We start from the raw sequence: 17,359 nt of genomic DNA, 5'->3' as shown, positions 1-17,359 counted from the left end.
CTCATCAGGATTGCTTGTCCAGGTGTCAGGTCAAATCCAACCAAGGCCAGCAGGGGCCTGGTTGAGTCTAGGCTGGGTGTCAGCCCCGGGGTCATGCTCCAAGTGTATCTATCTTCTGGGAAGTTGACAAGAAAGGACAGAGCCTTGCATTGACCAAGAGTTGTAAACGAACAGCGATGATGGCTAGGGCAAAGATCCCTAATATGGTGCCATCCTCTGTCTGGTGCTCAGGAGGCAACAACATGGTGTCTGTAGGCAGCACCTACTGAGAAACAGCTGCCTCCGTCATAGGATAACATTCCACTTGAAACCTCCCAACATTTTGTGACTGGCCTCAGATCTCATGGCAGCCATTTTGTGGTGGCACCCACTAACGGTTCTCGCAGTTCCAGAAGTGCCCACAGGCTCAAAAAGGCTGGAAGCCCCTAGGCTAAGAAGAAGGGGCCGGCGGTCTCCTTTTAAATATTGATTGTTGAGCACACTGCTGAAGACAGCACAGGGGCGTGCCTGAAGTAGTCCCAGGGCCTGGGGAGATAGCCCCTGCAGAGCACCATTTTGTACCACTCATGTAATGTCCTAAACATCATTCCTTACCACGGATGACGTTAGGACAAAAGACTCCATTGAAGACATTTAGCAAGACATTTCATGCGGTTTTATTTGGTAATGTAATTTGGGGATGCATTGTCCATGCCGAATGAGCACCAGAGTACACAGTGTACCCGAGGCGTTATTTGGCAGAGTCTTTTTCTGTTATGCATGGCTTAAGAGCAATATGAATGCAAGCATAACTTTTCACCCTCCCAACTTCTGAGAAGCATATTATTGCTCTGCCAGAAGGAGGTTTTAGTGAGATTATTCCCTGTTCCTTGATATGGCAGAGCTCCAGGCAAATGTCTGAAAGGAGAAGCTTTAGCACTATCTGGAATTTACAAAAGGCTGCGTTGCCGGATGCCACCTTGAAACGCTTTATTCATGGAGAGATTGGAGAGATCCCCCCCAAAAAAACCTGTTAAGCTCTTTCTCACTTTATTAAACCGCTTTTACAATGTATGAAGTATTCAGTGAAAAAACCCCCAGTCCAACTGGCTTTCAAGTCAGGATTCTGTATGGAAAGCCTGTTTCGTGCCTCTTCTTTTCAATGGCAGTATGCGGGGTGGGGGTGGGGGGCAGATGAGCTGTGGTTTTCAGGCTGTGTTCCAGGAGAGGCTGGGCTTCCTTGGAAGCTTCCCAGGAGTTTCTTGCTGAGAAGATAAGCGACAGCAGGCAAACTTCCTTGAAAGAAAGCATGGAGATGGTGGGCAGTCTCTTGGCAATGAGCAACTTCAGGGTAGTGCTAAGTGAGTTATAGGGTACACATTTGGTCCGCACAAGAGGGTGCTGAAGAACAACAAAACCCTGCTTGACCTGGCCCTGACCTGGATAGCCCAGGCAAGTCCAATCTCGGAAGCTAAGCAGAGCCAACCCTGGCAAGTACTTGGAAGGGAGACCGCCAAGGAGAACCAGGGCTCGGGACACAGAGGCAGACAATAGGAAGCCAATTCTCTGAAACATCCTGGCCCCATTAGGGGTTGCCAGAAGTCACCATGACTTCCAGGCATGCAAGCACACACACACACACACACACAAAAAATACTCATCCAAAAAAGAAAAGAAAATAATCCTGCTTGACCTGAATGTGCCTCTTGGAACAGTCCCCAGAATCCTCTGTGGCACAATTGAGGTGATCTCCCAGCAGATACGTTGACACAGAACATGCTCCCTGAAGGTAGGTAGAACACTAGAAAGCTGTATAACTGGAGAATGAACCTTCTGTAACCTTCTCACTCGTGGGTGTGCAGGCAGAAGGGACAAGAACTGAGCTGAAATGTGGAGAGGCCATTCATCAAACAGTTTGCCCCTGCAAGAAAGGTTGATGGGGGAGGCAATCCAAAGGGTACCAAAAAAAATAATGCCCCAGCTGCATCAGCATGTAGCAACCATACACCCATATACCTTTTGCGGAAGGTGTCGGATAGTGCTGGCTGCAGCAGCTGTGCTGAGAAAGTCTATTTATTATTTATTATTTTCAATTTATATCCCGCCTTGCCAGGAACCGGCTGAAGGCGGCGAACAACATTAAAAGCAATAAAACAGTCAATACACTAAAATACAATAAAATATTCATAAAGAACTACCTAACATCAAAAAATCTAACAGGAACAGTGCAGATGATGGCAGCATCAATGTACAATCTCCTCAAGGGAGTTTAGCAGGATCTGTCCCCCCTTCTGGCAAATGTTCTGCCCAGAGTTACTCAGCAAAAAGCAACAAAAAACCCCCCCCCCCCCCCCCCAGGGAGTGCTGCTCTTTCAAAGCAAACTCCATGTTGCCTGAAATGTCACTTTTTTAATGGTTGAGCCCTAGAAAAGGCACCGTTACTTTCCTGTGGCACTTCACCAGGCTTCCATTTGCCAGGTCCAAATGGCTGGTTATTACTTTCTGTAAAGAAACAAGATGATGTTTCCTCTGCAGATGAGCCATTGACAGCGATTCTAGCAAAAGCTTGCTCTGCTGTAGTTTGTCTTCTCTGCTGCTGTTTATCAAGATTTCCATCCCGTGGTTTCCGAGTGCGCTGGTGCCAGTGCCAGATGGCTGTGTTTCTGAGAGAACTCGCTTTTGCGAGATATATATACAATGCCAAATTAGCATAAGCAAATGTCAGTGAGTTAACACAAAGCTGACGTTCTTTCTCCTGTTTTCTACCTTTTATTTCCCCCCCCCCTCCACCCTCCTTCTAGGCCATGGGTGTTGAGAGTGACCAAGAGATTGTGCAGATGATCGGTACGGAGGAGCACGTGATGGCTGCATTTGCCCCCAGCTTGGAGGAGTGCCAGAAAGCTCAGATTTTCACACAGATGCAGGTGTGTGCCCTTTCAAACATTCGTCAGTGGTGCTTTCTAAAGATGGCAGGGTTTTTTTATATGTGCCTTTTGTGAATTAATTGGGTAACGCAAAAGATGTGTTGTCAGGAGGGGGGAGTCCTTTCTCAATACTGCCCGTCAAACTCCCATGCTTATTATTGATGTCACAGTAGAAAAGTCAGTCTCAGCCAACCATTGGGATCATTTTTTGAAACGTGTAGGCACCAGCTGACTTTGGAAAGAGCTCACACCCTCAGTGATTCAAGTTCCTACAATTATGCATGGTATGGGGAAAGTGGACAGATAACTTTTCCTTCCTTCCCCCCTGCTACAACACCCTAGTGCCTCACCCAGTGAAATGTTTCATAGGCAGACAAAAAAAAAAGTGCTCAAGGCATCTTTTATGGAATTTGTTGCCATGCGATATGTGGTATTGGCCTCTGGCTTAGATAGGTTTAACAGGAAATTGGAGGTATTCATTCATTCTACCAATGGCTATTAGCCACAGTGGCTCAAAGAGACCTCCCACATTCAGAAGCAGTATGCCATGAATTCAAGTTGGCAGGAGGCAATAGCTGTGGTATGTAGTTTGCCCTCTTAACCTGCTTGGGTGTTTCTGAGAGGCATCCAGTTGATCAGTGTGAAAACAGGACATTGGAGTAGATAGGACTTTAATCTGATGCAGCAGGGCTCTTCTTGTAGTCTTACTGTGGGCTTTCATTATGCAAATAGGGAAGTTGCGTTAACTTGGCTAAAAGTGGGATGTATAAGCAAACTGGGCAAGATGAAAATGGTATGAAATGGTATAGCAGGACTTCTGATGAGTGTAACTGGCACAGACTTGAGGAGTCCCCTTCTCCATTTATTGGTGTTTTTTAAAATCCTTTGTTGAACTCCAGACAGGTTAATTACATTAGTAGCCACCAGACTTCCAGTTGTAAGTTGGCCAAAAATCAATTCTGAACTTGGCTTATAAGTCTTTGGCTCTTTGCTCAATAGCTGATGTGAGGCACACCAAATGTACCCACTCTTAGTGGGTCATATTAGTGCTGAAACAGACTTGAAGGTCTGTTTAGGGGCTCTGGGGCATAGATAGGTATAGATAGGGGCTCTGGGGCAAGTGATGCTCTGTCTTCTTGGTGCTTGGGGGGGTCAACAGTGGGAGGGCTTCTAATGTCCTGGCCCCACTGCTGGACCTCCTGATGGCACTGGTATTTCTGGCCACTGTGTGACACAGAGTGTTGGACTGGATGGGCCTTTGGCCTGATCCAGCATTGGCGTCTCTTATGCTCTTATGTTCTTATGTTCTTATCATGGTTGATAAACTGAAGATGAGCTCACTCAGTATTGTCCTGTGCCAAAAAAAAGGACAATGCCATCTTGATTTACATGGTTAAGAAAAATAATGGGCATGCTCAATACTTTTTCATTGACATATTAGAATAGTCATTGGAGTATGTAAGTTGGAGAATGTGGAGGTACCATTTGGGCATGGCTCAATCAAACTAGGAAACCTGTTTGCTGTTACTATCCATTTAAAGGGCTCCAGTTAAAATAATGTAGTGCCCCTGAATGATTTTCATTGCTTAAGTTCTAGGCCGTTGCATTCAAAACTGCACAGGTGCCCTGAGACTTTTTCAGTGCCACACTAAGCACAGGTACACCCTTCTATTGAAATGAATGCAATCAATAGGATGTGATACCTAATAAGCAATGCAATCAAAGTACAGTTACAGACATTTGAAACAAAGCAAAAAAAAAATTAAACATGATATGTTAAACAGTGGGGGAAATGCTATTACACAAGAACAAAACATATCCTATACTGACTTACATGTGGTATTTGCATTACAGGCATTGAAGTATTTGGGGAATAAGGTACGAAGGCAGAGAATGTGGGGAGGACCCAAGAAGACCAAGATGGAAGAAGCAAGGGAGCTGCTGGCAACAACTATCCTTGCCCATGTCCCTGTATGTATGATAACGGGTACTGAAGCAACGGCCATGTTTTCTTTTGTTTTAATCTTAATGCCTTGTTGCTGTCCTATCTTGCTCATTGTTTTTTCCTCTTGCTTGAAGCAAGAGGTAAATAGTTCTGGGCAAAATGTCTTTTTTGACAAGGAATTCTTCAAGATTTGCTGTTTTGCAAATCAAAAAGAGATTTATGTGATTTATTGAGTTCCTGTATTCTCCAGTCCTACTGGAAGCAGTGGAATTATGTAATGGAAGAGAGGTGAAAGGGAGCATGTTGACACCCTGGTCCCTGAAATCAGGACTGCAGGATTCATTTATTTTCCCATGCTTACTTGGAATTCTCCAAGTTCCTTTTATGCTTACCTCGTTCTCACAAATGGAGTTCTTCAGCGCTCCCTTCTGTGCGCAAATAAATTTGCCTAGCTGATCAGGCTAATATTGTGTCACCTCAATAACGTCAATCTTATTTACCTCCCAAGAGAGATGGTTTTTTTTAAGAAAAAGATTAATAAGCATGCTAGATAATTGCGCTGCTCTAACCCATTCTGTTGGCTGTTATATTTTCTGTTTTGAGAAAAGTTAATGCTCTTCCCAGTTTTCTATGGATGAAATTTAGGTATTCTGTCAAATTCAGTAGTTTGAGCTCTCAGGATGTTTTTCTTGGAGGAAAGGGCTCACTGTTGTCTACTGGTTTCCATCTGCTTCCTTTCAGGTGAAAGAATTCAATTTCCGATCCAAGTGCATCTATACAGCTGTGATGGTTCGCAGGGTGATTCTAGCCCAAGGTGACAATAAAGTAGATGACCGAGACTATTATGGTAACAAGCGACTGGAGTTGGCGGGACAGGTAATTTGCTCCAGTGTTTTCCATCCACACGCTTAATGATCTAAGCCAGGGGTCATTTCGTAGAAAAAGAGCTAGGGGGACTCATTAGCATATGCCACACCCCCTGACATCACCGGAAGTGTGTCCTCCCCACAGCCGGCGGCGACCTCCAGCGGGCACCAGCAGGGAGCTCCAGGCCCCGCCCTCCCGCACCTCACCCGGGGGGATGGCATCCCCCCGCGTCCCCCCCCAAATGACCCCTGATCTAAGCATTTTGTGGCATAGTCTGCTGATGCAGAATAAACCCCCCCCCCTGTTAAAGTGTGTATGAGTTTCCCCCCCTGCTGTGGCAATAGCCAGGTATCCCCACATAGGACATGTTAACCTAAAAAACCTTTAAAAAATTAATAATGTGAGAAATGGCCCCCAAACACTTAAAGTTGGCACTGATATGCAGTGAACTGTTTTTGCAGACAAACCTTAAATTTATCACAGCAGATATTGTAGACTAGGGGGATAGTCTAAAACTATAGAACTTCATATACCCTAGTACAGGAGTCCCCAACCTTTCTGAGCCTGTGGGCACATTTGGAATTGTGACACAGGGGTGGTGGGCACATCCATAAAATGGCTGTTGCAGGAGGCAGAGCCAAGCACGCACAGGAAGCCCAAGTGCAGGAAAGAAGAGATGTAATTAAAAATGCACCGGGAAAGAGAGGTAATAAAACCAATACTGTGGTGGAAGATGCCAATGAAACCATATTATTCTAATCTGCATAGCCAATCAAATCCTGAATGGCAAATCAGAAGCTCTACTGGGCAAGAACTCCACCCGGTTCTAACCACTTTCTAAAAACACTTGGTGGGGCCCAAGAAAGGTGTTGGCAGGTGCCGTGGCGCGCACGGGCACCACATTGGAGACCCCCCCCCACTGTAGTATATGTCCACTAATATACTAATGCTTTGTGAGAGTGAAATCATAGTTTATTTTGTAGTGGATTTTAATGTTTAGGATCTGAAACATATCTCAAAACTGTCCTCCTGAGATTTTTCTCTCGCCGTTTCCGAAGTGTCTTGACTATATTTTGTAAAATGTATAAAACATCCCACTTTATGCCTGTTCCCTTAGGGTTTTCAGTTGGCTAGAGTTTCTGTCTTTAACAGCCTGCGTGAGATATATATATTAACACCAGTTGTGTTTCTGGGTTTAAAAATCCTGTTGCTTAAAAATTTGAATGAAAAAAGGCTGTTTCTGTATGAGGAGGAAAACATAGCAGTCGACACAATGTGAAGACATAAAAGGCATTGTGTCTGTAAAAATGTGTGAAAACAATAGCTGCTAATTTCACACCCCATGGGACAACGGAGTAGGAAATGTGCTTTTGCTTTAGATAACAGTTGTTTCCCCTGGCCAAGCTGGTTTACAGAGCTTCCTCTTAGTCTTTCTGCCACTAGAGGCTTGGCAGGCCAGGTGCCAGCAGAGGTGTTAGCGAAACCTACCGATTCCAGGCTTAATCTTTTCACCTACCTTTTCTCTTTCCTTAATGTGTTCATTATTTGCTGAGCATTTCCTTCGTCTTTGTCCTTGGGGTTTGTTTGGGGTTCCCCCTCCCCTCCTGTCTTCCTTTCTTCCTTTCTAATTCAGCTTGCTTTGTATGGGTGAGATATGGAATAGTACCAAAATCCGGCACCCTGGAAAGGAAGGGATTTCTACCCTGTGACAAAAGAAAACCGCCTTGACTTCAGAGATTGACTAATCCCAGCTGTTCTGATAATATAATTAAGGCTGCCTAATGTCTTTAATTTTGCAACCAGTTTGTGTGAAAAGGAGAATTTGGCACTCCAAAGCCTCAAACACTAAATGGCAATCTCAAGGCGCCTAATTAGAATTCTCTGACATTAAGCTAATTGGTGAAACTGTATTTCAGCAGCTTAACTTCTTTATTAATTTTTTTCCTCAGGATTTTCAATGGAAATCAATTGATGAGCTGTCATTTCCTCTCCCCTATGTTCTTTCCCCCCCCCACCCCTCAAATTTAATTTGCTCTTCCATGTTCCTGTCTTAAAGACCTTGGGTTAGCTATAAAATGCAATGAATACTATCACTGGTGTGCCATCCCTTTCTCTTTTTAATCACTTACTCTTGACCTAAAGAAAAGGTTTTTGTGAAACTTTGCTGTGCTGTGAGAGAGAACCTGTAGATGTACGACTTGAGAATGGACTGCTTCAGGGTGGAAAATGTGAAGACGTTTGTGTACTTTAAAGCTGAACTTTTATTACTTCAGGCAGAAAGAATATTGGTGGCTCTTCTGAAGTCAGGGATGATACATGTCCGAATTACTTTATGACATTCCAAACAGCCCTTTTGCTATTGTAGGGATGGGGAACTGAGGCAGACAGGGAGATATGCTTCACGCCATGGCTGCATTCAGTCTAACAAACAAACCACAAGTTGTTCATGAAGTGAATGAGCCTCTTGCACACAGTGCAAAAACTGAAGACTTCCTGAACCAGGAAGTCTTCACTGTAACTACAGTTTATTAGGACTTACTGAAGTGCTTCTAAAAATTTGGCTTTTCTTTCTTGACCCCACATTCTGTTACATGGTTTAGAATCCCAGTGTGTTGGCTAGAAGCAAAATATTCAGATTTGGATATCACAGATTTGTAGACGTCCTGAACAAGTAAGTTTTTAATCTGGCTGCAGTATGAAGGGCTGTGGGAACTTGTGAAATCTGCACTATGTGCAGTTGGTAGAAAACCAAGTTCATATGTGATGTATTATATTTTCATGGGCATCTATACTTTGAAATTGTGGGAAATATCAAAATCACGCCTTTGAGAATTGTAATATGTAAAGCATGAAGTCTCTGGGTGAACTGGGATTATATCCATGAGATTGTGTTAGTTCTGCACTGTAATATGGTTTAGAGATTGATTTAGGACCAGTTTGTTACATTATGTTTACTTGACACAATGCAGTGCTTAGAACAAGTCCTGTTTGGTGATGGAATGGAGTTCTTTGGCTTGTTTTATTCCCTTCTCCTCCCAGTAGTGTGTGACACCATCAGTCTGGTGTAGTGGTTAGTGTGGTAGGGAGCTAGCAGCAAAGCTCTCAGTTCAGATCTCCAAGCAACCATGGCAACTAACTTGGTGACCTTAGGCCAGTCACTTCCTCTCAGCCCAATTTACCTCATGGAATTATTATGAGGACAACATGGAGGAGAGGAGAGCCAGTAGATGAAACAATAGATTTCATAGGTTTAGCCTAGAAGTTGCCAATCTGGTCTGAGGGCCCCTTGGAAGTGGTCTCCTAGACCTTATTTATCTGGAAACATTACACTGCTCACTTTTAAATTGATTGAGTGACCGTTCGTGCATTCCAAATGTCTCTGTTTTATTCTGGTTGTTATATATAACATCTAATTCAGTTGTAGAATTTCATTGTTCCTGGTGATACTGATCAACAGCAACAATGGACCACTCAAAGATGGCACAAAACCCCAGAAACTAGCCCAAGCAGTAAACCCCATTGGCAACTCTATCCTATATCTACTTGAGCAACAGTATCAACAAGGGAGGGTGTCTTGTACTGCAGAAAGAGCAAGGAGAAGGATTAATCTCCTTCTCCCCCCATGCCAGAATCCCAATCCAAATCTCAATTCCCCCATCACTGCTGTATAAACATTAAAAACAGGGGGTTGGGGGGGGGTGGCCATTCATGTCTCTCTCACCACTATAGAAAGTAAGTTTCCCCTCTTTAGATGCGTTCAAATGCTTTTCAATACTGTTAATATTTGCCAGATTATTGCTGATTGAGAATGGATCACATTCATTCTGATGATCGGTTTGCTCTTTGGACTGTATTTCAGTTTTAGTGCATTCTCTGTAGTAATGTAACACAACTTTGTCTTGTACTACTGAACCACATTTAGGGGTAGTAAACCAATGCCAGGAGACAACATCAGGAAAAGGCCTTCACCTCTTTCCCCTGTTGTTGGCCCTCCAGGGGAACTAGTTGGCCACTGTGCGAGACAGGATGGTGGACTAGATGGTCCCCTGGTCTGATCCAGCAGTGCCTTTCTTAAATTCTTATATTCTTAACTTCCAGCTTCCCTTTGTATGCACAGCACCCCCCTATCCTTTTGTACGTAGGCATTTGTATAATCTGCCAACTGATAATAACTTTGTGCTTCTGACTAAATAATCTGTGAGAGTTTGTACTGCAATAAATTAGTAAAAAGTGCTGCAAGACTAAAATGGCTACTCCTCTAAAATTTGCTTTTGTTGTCTGTTGCTCTGGTGGCTTGTATCCAATGAAATCTACTTACAGGGTGGTACTTTCCCATTTCCCATGCACATTGCAGCCCACTGAGCCACTCTGAAATTGTGTTTTTAATTATCAGCATTTCCTCAGCGACAGCCGGAGGGTGGTGCAAAGTGGGGCTCTGCAGTGTGAGGGAGGAACTGGTCACTGCTGCCCCATCTGAAGAAAAACATGCACTTAAGAATTCGGAACTGTGTGGTTGAATACAAGCCAGTATGTTTAGTCAAAATTTTATGTGTGGCAATCCAGTTTATATTCTAATATTTCAGAGATTTTTGTCAGCAATTCCTTCAGGTAGACCTTTGATGGCAAGGTAGTTGAGGGAGGGGGAGACCCTGGAAGAAAGACTGGTCATTGGTGTGTGCCATTGATGTAGAAGTTCTGATGTTCTCTTTTAGTCCGCATGTATTTCTTATTCCTCTTAAAACAGTTGGGAGCTGAAATCTAGATGGACTGTCAGAGCTCCATAAGAACGGCCATTGTAGTTGACTTTATTACGTTTATAATTCCGGATGATTTCATGAAATCTTCTAGATGATGTTGATTAGATAAAAGATCCTGGATATTTCAGTGGCCATGTGTTTTGTGTGCAGACCAGAAGAATATCATGATGTTGGAAGGTCGGCAAGTTACAGACTGTAGAAATATTCATTTGGGCAGTAGAATGGGTGGCTGGCTTTCAGCCCACCGAGGCAGTGCAGTTCTGATACTTCTAAGAAAATGGAGAGAGTTGTAAATTGGTCTTATTCCATGCAAGAATTAAATTACGCAATAGACTCCAGAATGTCTTAACAGGGCCTGGTTGAATACCTAGTTTGTTTAGCACTTCACAATGCTTTGTATACTGGGAACTTGCATTTTTGGCATTTGGTAGCTGCTGTATTTTTAGTCTTCCTGACAGAACTGCTGTAAAATCCAAGACTTGGGAAAGAATTGCCAAGTTCAAGAATACACTCCCCCCCCCCTCTCCCTGGGAAAAGGGTGAATCCATTCCATGTGTTTGCGAGTAGAAGAGTGGTGTGAACAGGATAATTGGTGAGCAAATCTGACCTTCAAACGTTAAGTGGAAAAGAGAGAAGGACAGGATTGGACATAGGGAGCACAGCTGAAGACCTATCAAAATGAAGGGAGCGGGCACTTTCCCCTTTTCCTAAATAGCAGATATTCACGTTGGTGATTCTTTGGGGAGCTTCTTCATGAGTGGTCCACTCTTTCGATTATACACTCTGACTCTGCACCGGTTATAGGTTATGTGTATGTAAAGTAATTTTGAAAATAAGAAACCAGGTGAAGGTAGTTTTTACACCGTAGTGTGACCTTTCCGCTTCATCTAAACACGTGCAGAAATCTTGATTTGAAGGTGAATGAATGACCACTTGCATTTCTTGTTCATCATAAAAGAGCCGAGGATTGGAATCTAAATGGATTGTGCAGGGGGTTGGACTAGATGATACTGGAGGTCCCCTCCAACTCTATGATTCTTTGATTCTATGGACTCTGGCCAATTTGGCCACTTAGTTTCAGAAGTTCTCAAGAACAGAACAGACTTCTTGTATCCATACTGAGGGTTATTTTTGGGGGGGGGTGGAAGGTGGTCAGTTGGTCAGAAGTGGCAATGTCATTCTGTTCTAGAATGGGCCACATATAGGAATGGCCCTTGATGCATTTCCAGTGTGGCTTCTGATGCTGTGTCTCTAAATCCCGTTTTTCTTTTGTAGCTTCTTTCCCTCCTCTTTGAAGACTTGTTCAAAAAATTTAACTCTGAGTTGAAGAAGATTGCAGACCAAGTAATTCCCAAGCAAAGAGCAGCCCAGTTTGATGTAGTTAAGCACATGCGGCAAGATCAGATCACCAATGGTATGGTGAACGCCATCTCTACTGTGAGTGTCCCCTTTCATTGTTTGGAAGGCATACGGTCTCTTCTAAGTACAACTGCAGAGGCTCTTACTAGATATCTCTGGCTATAGGACTCAGCTCTAGGAAAGAAATGGCATTGAAGACAAACTACTGAAATTGTGCATCTTTCAAATTAGTTTCAGGATATTAATTTTATTATTTATATAATGCCACCAGTGCATTACGGAATGTAGAGATTTTGACCCCCTTCCATGCAGAGCTTTGGTTCAACCTTGCCTCCCTAGCAGCAGTGTTTTGTTTTGTTTTGCTTCCACGTGGCACTACACTCATTCTGAGCACGTGTGTCGCTCCCAGGGCTTCCCCCTTTAAGCTGGAGCAAAAAAAGAAAATAAAACGCTGTGAACAAGTAGCTAATCTTGGGTGGTGCGGGGAGGTAGCTCTATTTTTCTGCCCCCACCATTCAGCCTTTTATAGACTTCTTTCAGTTAACAGCTGAGCTACAGGTCAGTTGTTAAAGGGGGGAGGTTGCCAAGCAGTGGGTGAAGCCCGGCACTGTTCAGCTGCCATGCAACAAAGGGGAAGTGGGTGAGGTGGGGACAGCAGTGGTGAACGGATGGGGTGTACCAGAGGCTGTCCCCGCATGCCTCCACCCCGCTCGTTCCTGCTTTGACAGCGGGGTAGTTCTTCCTGCTCTCGTATGGAATATGTCTCATTCAAAAGTCTTATTAACACATGATACAGTAGTGCACTGGAAAACCTCAAAGCGTATGGGGTTTGGTACAGGGGGAGGGAGGCTGTTTTAAAGCCTGTGTTGCGTATTGTTTCATGACTGCTGTCAGCATATTGAATCAAAGATTGCAACTTGTTGTTTTTGTTGCTTTGTCATTAAATCTTAATTTATCTTATACCGGGTACAGGGTCTCTCAGTTTGAATAGAAACATCTATTCTCCTTCTGCTGTCTCAAGTAATTTAAAAAAAGGTTTTGCACTTGGGTACAGTGCAAGTAACAGAGTGCAAAATATGCAAGCAACTTGTCCATTGCTATGTTACCAGGCACATGTGTATTTAAGATACTCAGCAGTGGTGACCCAACTACTTCCCAATTACTAATGCCGGGTATTTTATGGTGAAGTCCTAAGCAGAGTTACATCCTTCCAATCCCACTGACTTAACTTGATTTAGGTGGGAAGGTAACAGCGTTCCTTGCGCCTCGGCTTCTAGTAATGCTGGCCACATGACCACGGAAAAGCCTTCGGACAGCGCTGGCTCTTTGGCTTGGAAACGGAGATGAGCATCGCGCACTAGAGTCTAATTCAACTGGCTTTCAAGCAAGGGAAATGTTTACCTTTTACCTTTAACTCTGTTAGAGCCCCATACCTCATATTAATATTCATTTGTTCTCTCCACAATTGATAAAGTGCTTTAGTATCCCTTTCCTTGGGTACCTCTACCTGTGTAAAAAACGTCAAGCACGAAGCTGCTGTTATGTGAGTCCTTCATCTACAAGAGATAAAGTATAAAATCAAAGCAACAGAGTGACAGAGTGTTAAGCTGCTGTTCTCATAGAAGTTAGTCTGATGTTTCAGCCATAAAATCTTGAGGACACTTGAAAAGCTTAAAGCTGTTCTATCAGTAGGCTTTTAAGGATCTACATTTTTAAAATAGTTGTGGATTAGATAAGGGAGAATTACTTATACTGTGTTTTTGCAAAATTTTGTAATTCTTGGCCTTTAGGGGAACTGGTCATTGAAGAGATTCAAGATGGATCGGCAGGGTGTGACTCAAGTCTTGTCCCGCTTGTCGTATATATCCGCACTGGGAATGATGACGAGAATCTCTTCTCAGTTTGAGAAGACAAGAAAAGTGAGTGGCCCTCGATCTCTGCAGCCATCCCAGTGGGGCATGCTGTGTCCATCAGACACCCCCGAAGGAGAGGTAAGGGACAGAAGCTGAACTTTCCTTAATGTTTTAACTTGATGTATTTTACTTTAGGTGTTTGTATGTTTACATGTGTATGTTTATGTTCTGTAAGCCACCTTCGGCATTGTGGAAAGGCAGGATATAAATATTTTAAATATATAAATAAATTTCTGGCAACTGGCCAATTAGATACCAATGCAGTGTTAATATCTTAAGTTTTTCTGTGTCTAATCTTGGGTTTCCTCATGGCATTTCTTGCAGTGTCACATGTTCCTTTAATTCTTCCCCGTGCACTATTTTGTATATATGGTTTGTTCTTTTTATTCTCTTCTGATTGTACCGGAACAGTTGCTACCTCAAATGATGGCTCTTCCTGTACTGCGTTTCTTCCCTCCAAAGTGATTTCTTTTGACCTTTGGTTTTCATAATATACCTTTTGAGAATGACCTAGAAAAAGCTGTTGGTGATTACCATCCTGGAAAACATGGATATTTGTTCACCAGCAAGCCCATCCATGTGCTCAGTGTGTGTTACTTCAAAGTTGGTGTGCCTAGGATTGTTGTTTTACATCTCACTGAAGCGGTGAAGTTTTAATTGGCTGAAGCTGAGGCTACAGTCCCACTATGCATTCCTCGAAAGTTGTCCCATTGATCCCAGTAAGCCTTACTTCAGAGTAAACTTACCTAGGGGCAGACTGCAGGCGCTATTCTATTTATTCAGTGGTTGCCTTCACCTGGACAAAACCTGGGAATCATTGCCCATAATTGGCAGTGGCTCAGGTTGAAAGTTTTGGTGTCTGAAGAGAAGAAGAGGTGGAGGTTGGATTTATACCCTGCCATTCTCTACCAGAAGGAGTCTCAGAGCATCTTAGAATCCCTTTCCCTCCCCACAACAGACACTCTGTGAGGTAGGTGGGGTTGAGAGAGCTCTCTTGAGAACTGCCCTTGAGAGAACAGCTCTGAAAGAAGTTATTACTGACCCAAGGTCACACCCAGCAGTTGCATGTGGAGGAGTGGGGAATCAAACCTGGTTCTCTCAGATTAGAGTCCACACTCTTAACCACCACACCAAACTGGCTCTCCACAGTATATCATGAACATCAGACCCCAAAGGATCAACAGTCGAACAACTTATAAATGCAATGAATAATGTGTACTTGAAGTGCATACAAATGTACAAAATACATTTTGTATGCACTTCAAATATACGCGTCAGACATTTCTCTCTGATTGTTTATCATTGGTTCCAAAAAACTTTTCAAATGTTAACATATAAATCAATTTAAAAATGTCAATCCTTCTCTCAAATGGTCGATACTGTGGGGTGGTTACAAAACCCAACCCCGAATTCAGGAGGTGTCTCTCTTCTTCATTGATAATTCTAGATGACAAATTCAGTACTAATTCTTCTTCCAGACGTTTTTGTTGTCCCGGTATTTATTATTTATGATTAAACTTTAATTAAAAAATAATGATTTTTTTTACACTTAGATATTTCCTGAGGAAGAATTCCATTTGAAACATTGAAAATAATCTGGAAATGATGTTGAATAGGATTTTTCTTATGATTTATTGAAATTGTATTTTGGATATCTGTTAATTGTATACATTACAAACAGACATTATTCATTGCATATAAAAAGAATAGAATTTTCTTTATGATTTATTGAAACTGGATTTTGTACATTTGTATGCACTTCAAATAGACATTGTAAATTGCATGGATAAGTTGTTTGTTGATACTTTGAGGTCTGATGTTCATGGTTGTTTTTTGATTCCTTTGCAACTTCAGACTGTTTTTATCATTATTATTTATAATGCACTGTATATTGGGCAACACAATGGTCTATCGATATATCTGGCATTAGAGGAGAGAGATATTTCTTCTAAGCCAGAAGAAATCATACAACTTTATTCCATCAGTATTCTCTTTGCAAAATATTAGGAACTCTGTAAAATCAGTGCACATTTTTATGAATTCTGCTTTTTAAAATGTTCTTTTTGTTTTCTTCAGGCTTGCGGCTTGGTTAAAAACCTAGCTCTGATGACTCACATTACTACTGATATGGAAGATGGCCCTATTATTAAATTAGCTGGTAACCTGGGAGTAGAAGATGTAAATCTTCTCTGCGGGGAAGAACTTTCATATCCCAATGTCTTCCTTGTTTTTCTTAATGGTAGGGCAACCTCCTCGAAATTTTCTGGTTTTTAATCTGTTCAACAAGGGTTCTCAAAACAGAGTTGGGCATCCTAGTTGAGTGCAGAATGTGTTTAGCCTCCTTAACTGCTCTTAATATCAGTGCCAAGATATCTGTGAACCACGGTAAAGGGGATGATAGAAATTCCCTGCAGGGACAGAAGGCACAATTCTGTGAGCATGGCTGTGTTGTCAACGCCTGACCTCTTAACTGTGATCAAGGATCTGATTTGGTTATGTGTACACCAACTCTCAATGAGTAAGCGGTATCTTCACTGGGGACAGGGTACAAAATAGAAATGCAGCCCTCATGTGCTTCTGTTGCCTAGCCAAAAAGGCTGATAATGCTCTTCTAATAATTGTTGGAACAGTTTTTATTTAATGGTGTATTTGGGGGGGGGTATTTAGAGTTGCATATTGATAAATATTTTAATGAGAGACAGCATCATAAAATTCTGACAAAGATTTGTGAATTCTGTGAGAATACAGATGCAGACACTGGTGCTGAGACATGAAATAATTTAAAATTTTGGTAGCTAAACTGGTAGAGAGCCAGTTTGGTGTAGTGGTTAAGTGTGCGGACTCTAATCTGGGAGAACCGGGTTTGATTCCCCACTCCTCCATTTGCACCTGCTGATGTGACCTTGGGTCAGTCACAAGCTCTGGCACAGCTGTTCCTGAAAGAGCAGTTTGTGTCAGAGTTCTCTCAGCCCCACCCACCTCACAGGGTGTCTGTTGTGGGGAGGGGAAGGGGAAGGAGTTTGTAAGCCGCTCTGAGACTCCGAGTGAAGGGCGGGGTATAAATCCAATCTCTTCTTCTTTTTCTTCTTCTAAAATACATCAAAATAAAAGCGAAAGATCACTGCAGGGTCACTGACAGTTGCTTTTTATTTAAGAATAAAGTTTTTTTTCTACCAGTATTTTTAAGCCTCATAACTGTTTTTTAAAAACCTGTTGCTGTGGGTGAACTGTTTTAGATTTTAGTGTAATATGGCTTGTAAAATCACTTGTGTATCCTTTTTGGTAAAAAACCCCCGATAAATCGTAAGGTAGATACCGTTCTTCATTGTGGTTACACATGACCTCAGTTCATTTTGACATCTTGAAGACCTCAAAATAGCTCAGTAGCGGTGGAGGCATTTAAGAGATAAGACCTTGATAATATTGACAATTGGAACCCAGTCTCAGCAATAGAGCCCTTGCTTGGAGGTAGAAAACATCCCTACGCTCTTTTTTTAAACTTTCAATGATAATATTAGAAACCCAAACCCGTTGCAATTGGCTCTTTAAGTTGCAGGTTTTCATTTCTAAGATATTCTAGGGCCATCAAGTGGTGGGTTTTGAAGTTGTTGGAAA

General features: G+C 42.6%; 1 protein-coding gene across 1 annotated transcript in view; it reads left to right on the top strand.

Moving 5' to 3' along the window:
- The window catches only part of POLR3B (polymerase (RNA) III (DNA directed) polypeptide B), an 89,226-nt gene that overhangs the window by 22,871 nt on the left and 48,996 nt on the right, over positions 1-17,359 (top strand). Inside the window, 6 exon segments of the mRNA XM_015427574.1 lie at positions 2,781-2,903; positions 4,758-4,874; positions 5,590-5,724; positions 11,748-11,909; positions 13,622-13,822; positions 15,821-15,983. Coding sequence (XP_015283060.1) covers positions 2,781-2,903; positions 4,758-4,874; positions 5,590-5,724; positions 11,748-11,909; positions 13,622-13,822; positions 15,821-15,983 — 901 coding nt within the window.

Source organism: Gekko japonicus, unplaced genomic scaffold, assembly GCF_001447785.1.
Source record: "Gekko japonicus isolate JY-2015 unplaced genomic scaffold, Gekko_japonicus_V1.1 scaffold28, whole genome shotgun sequence".
In the NCBI taxonomy this organism is placed as follows: domain Eukaryota; kingdom Metazoa; phylum Chordata; class Lepidosauria; order Squamata; family Gekkonidae; genus Gekko; species Gekko japonicus.
The sequence above is the reverse complement of the archived record's forward strand: the minus strand, read 5'-3'. Positions and strand labels throughout refer to the sequence as shown.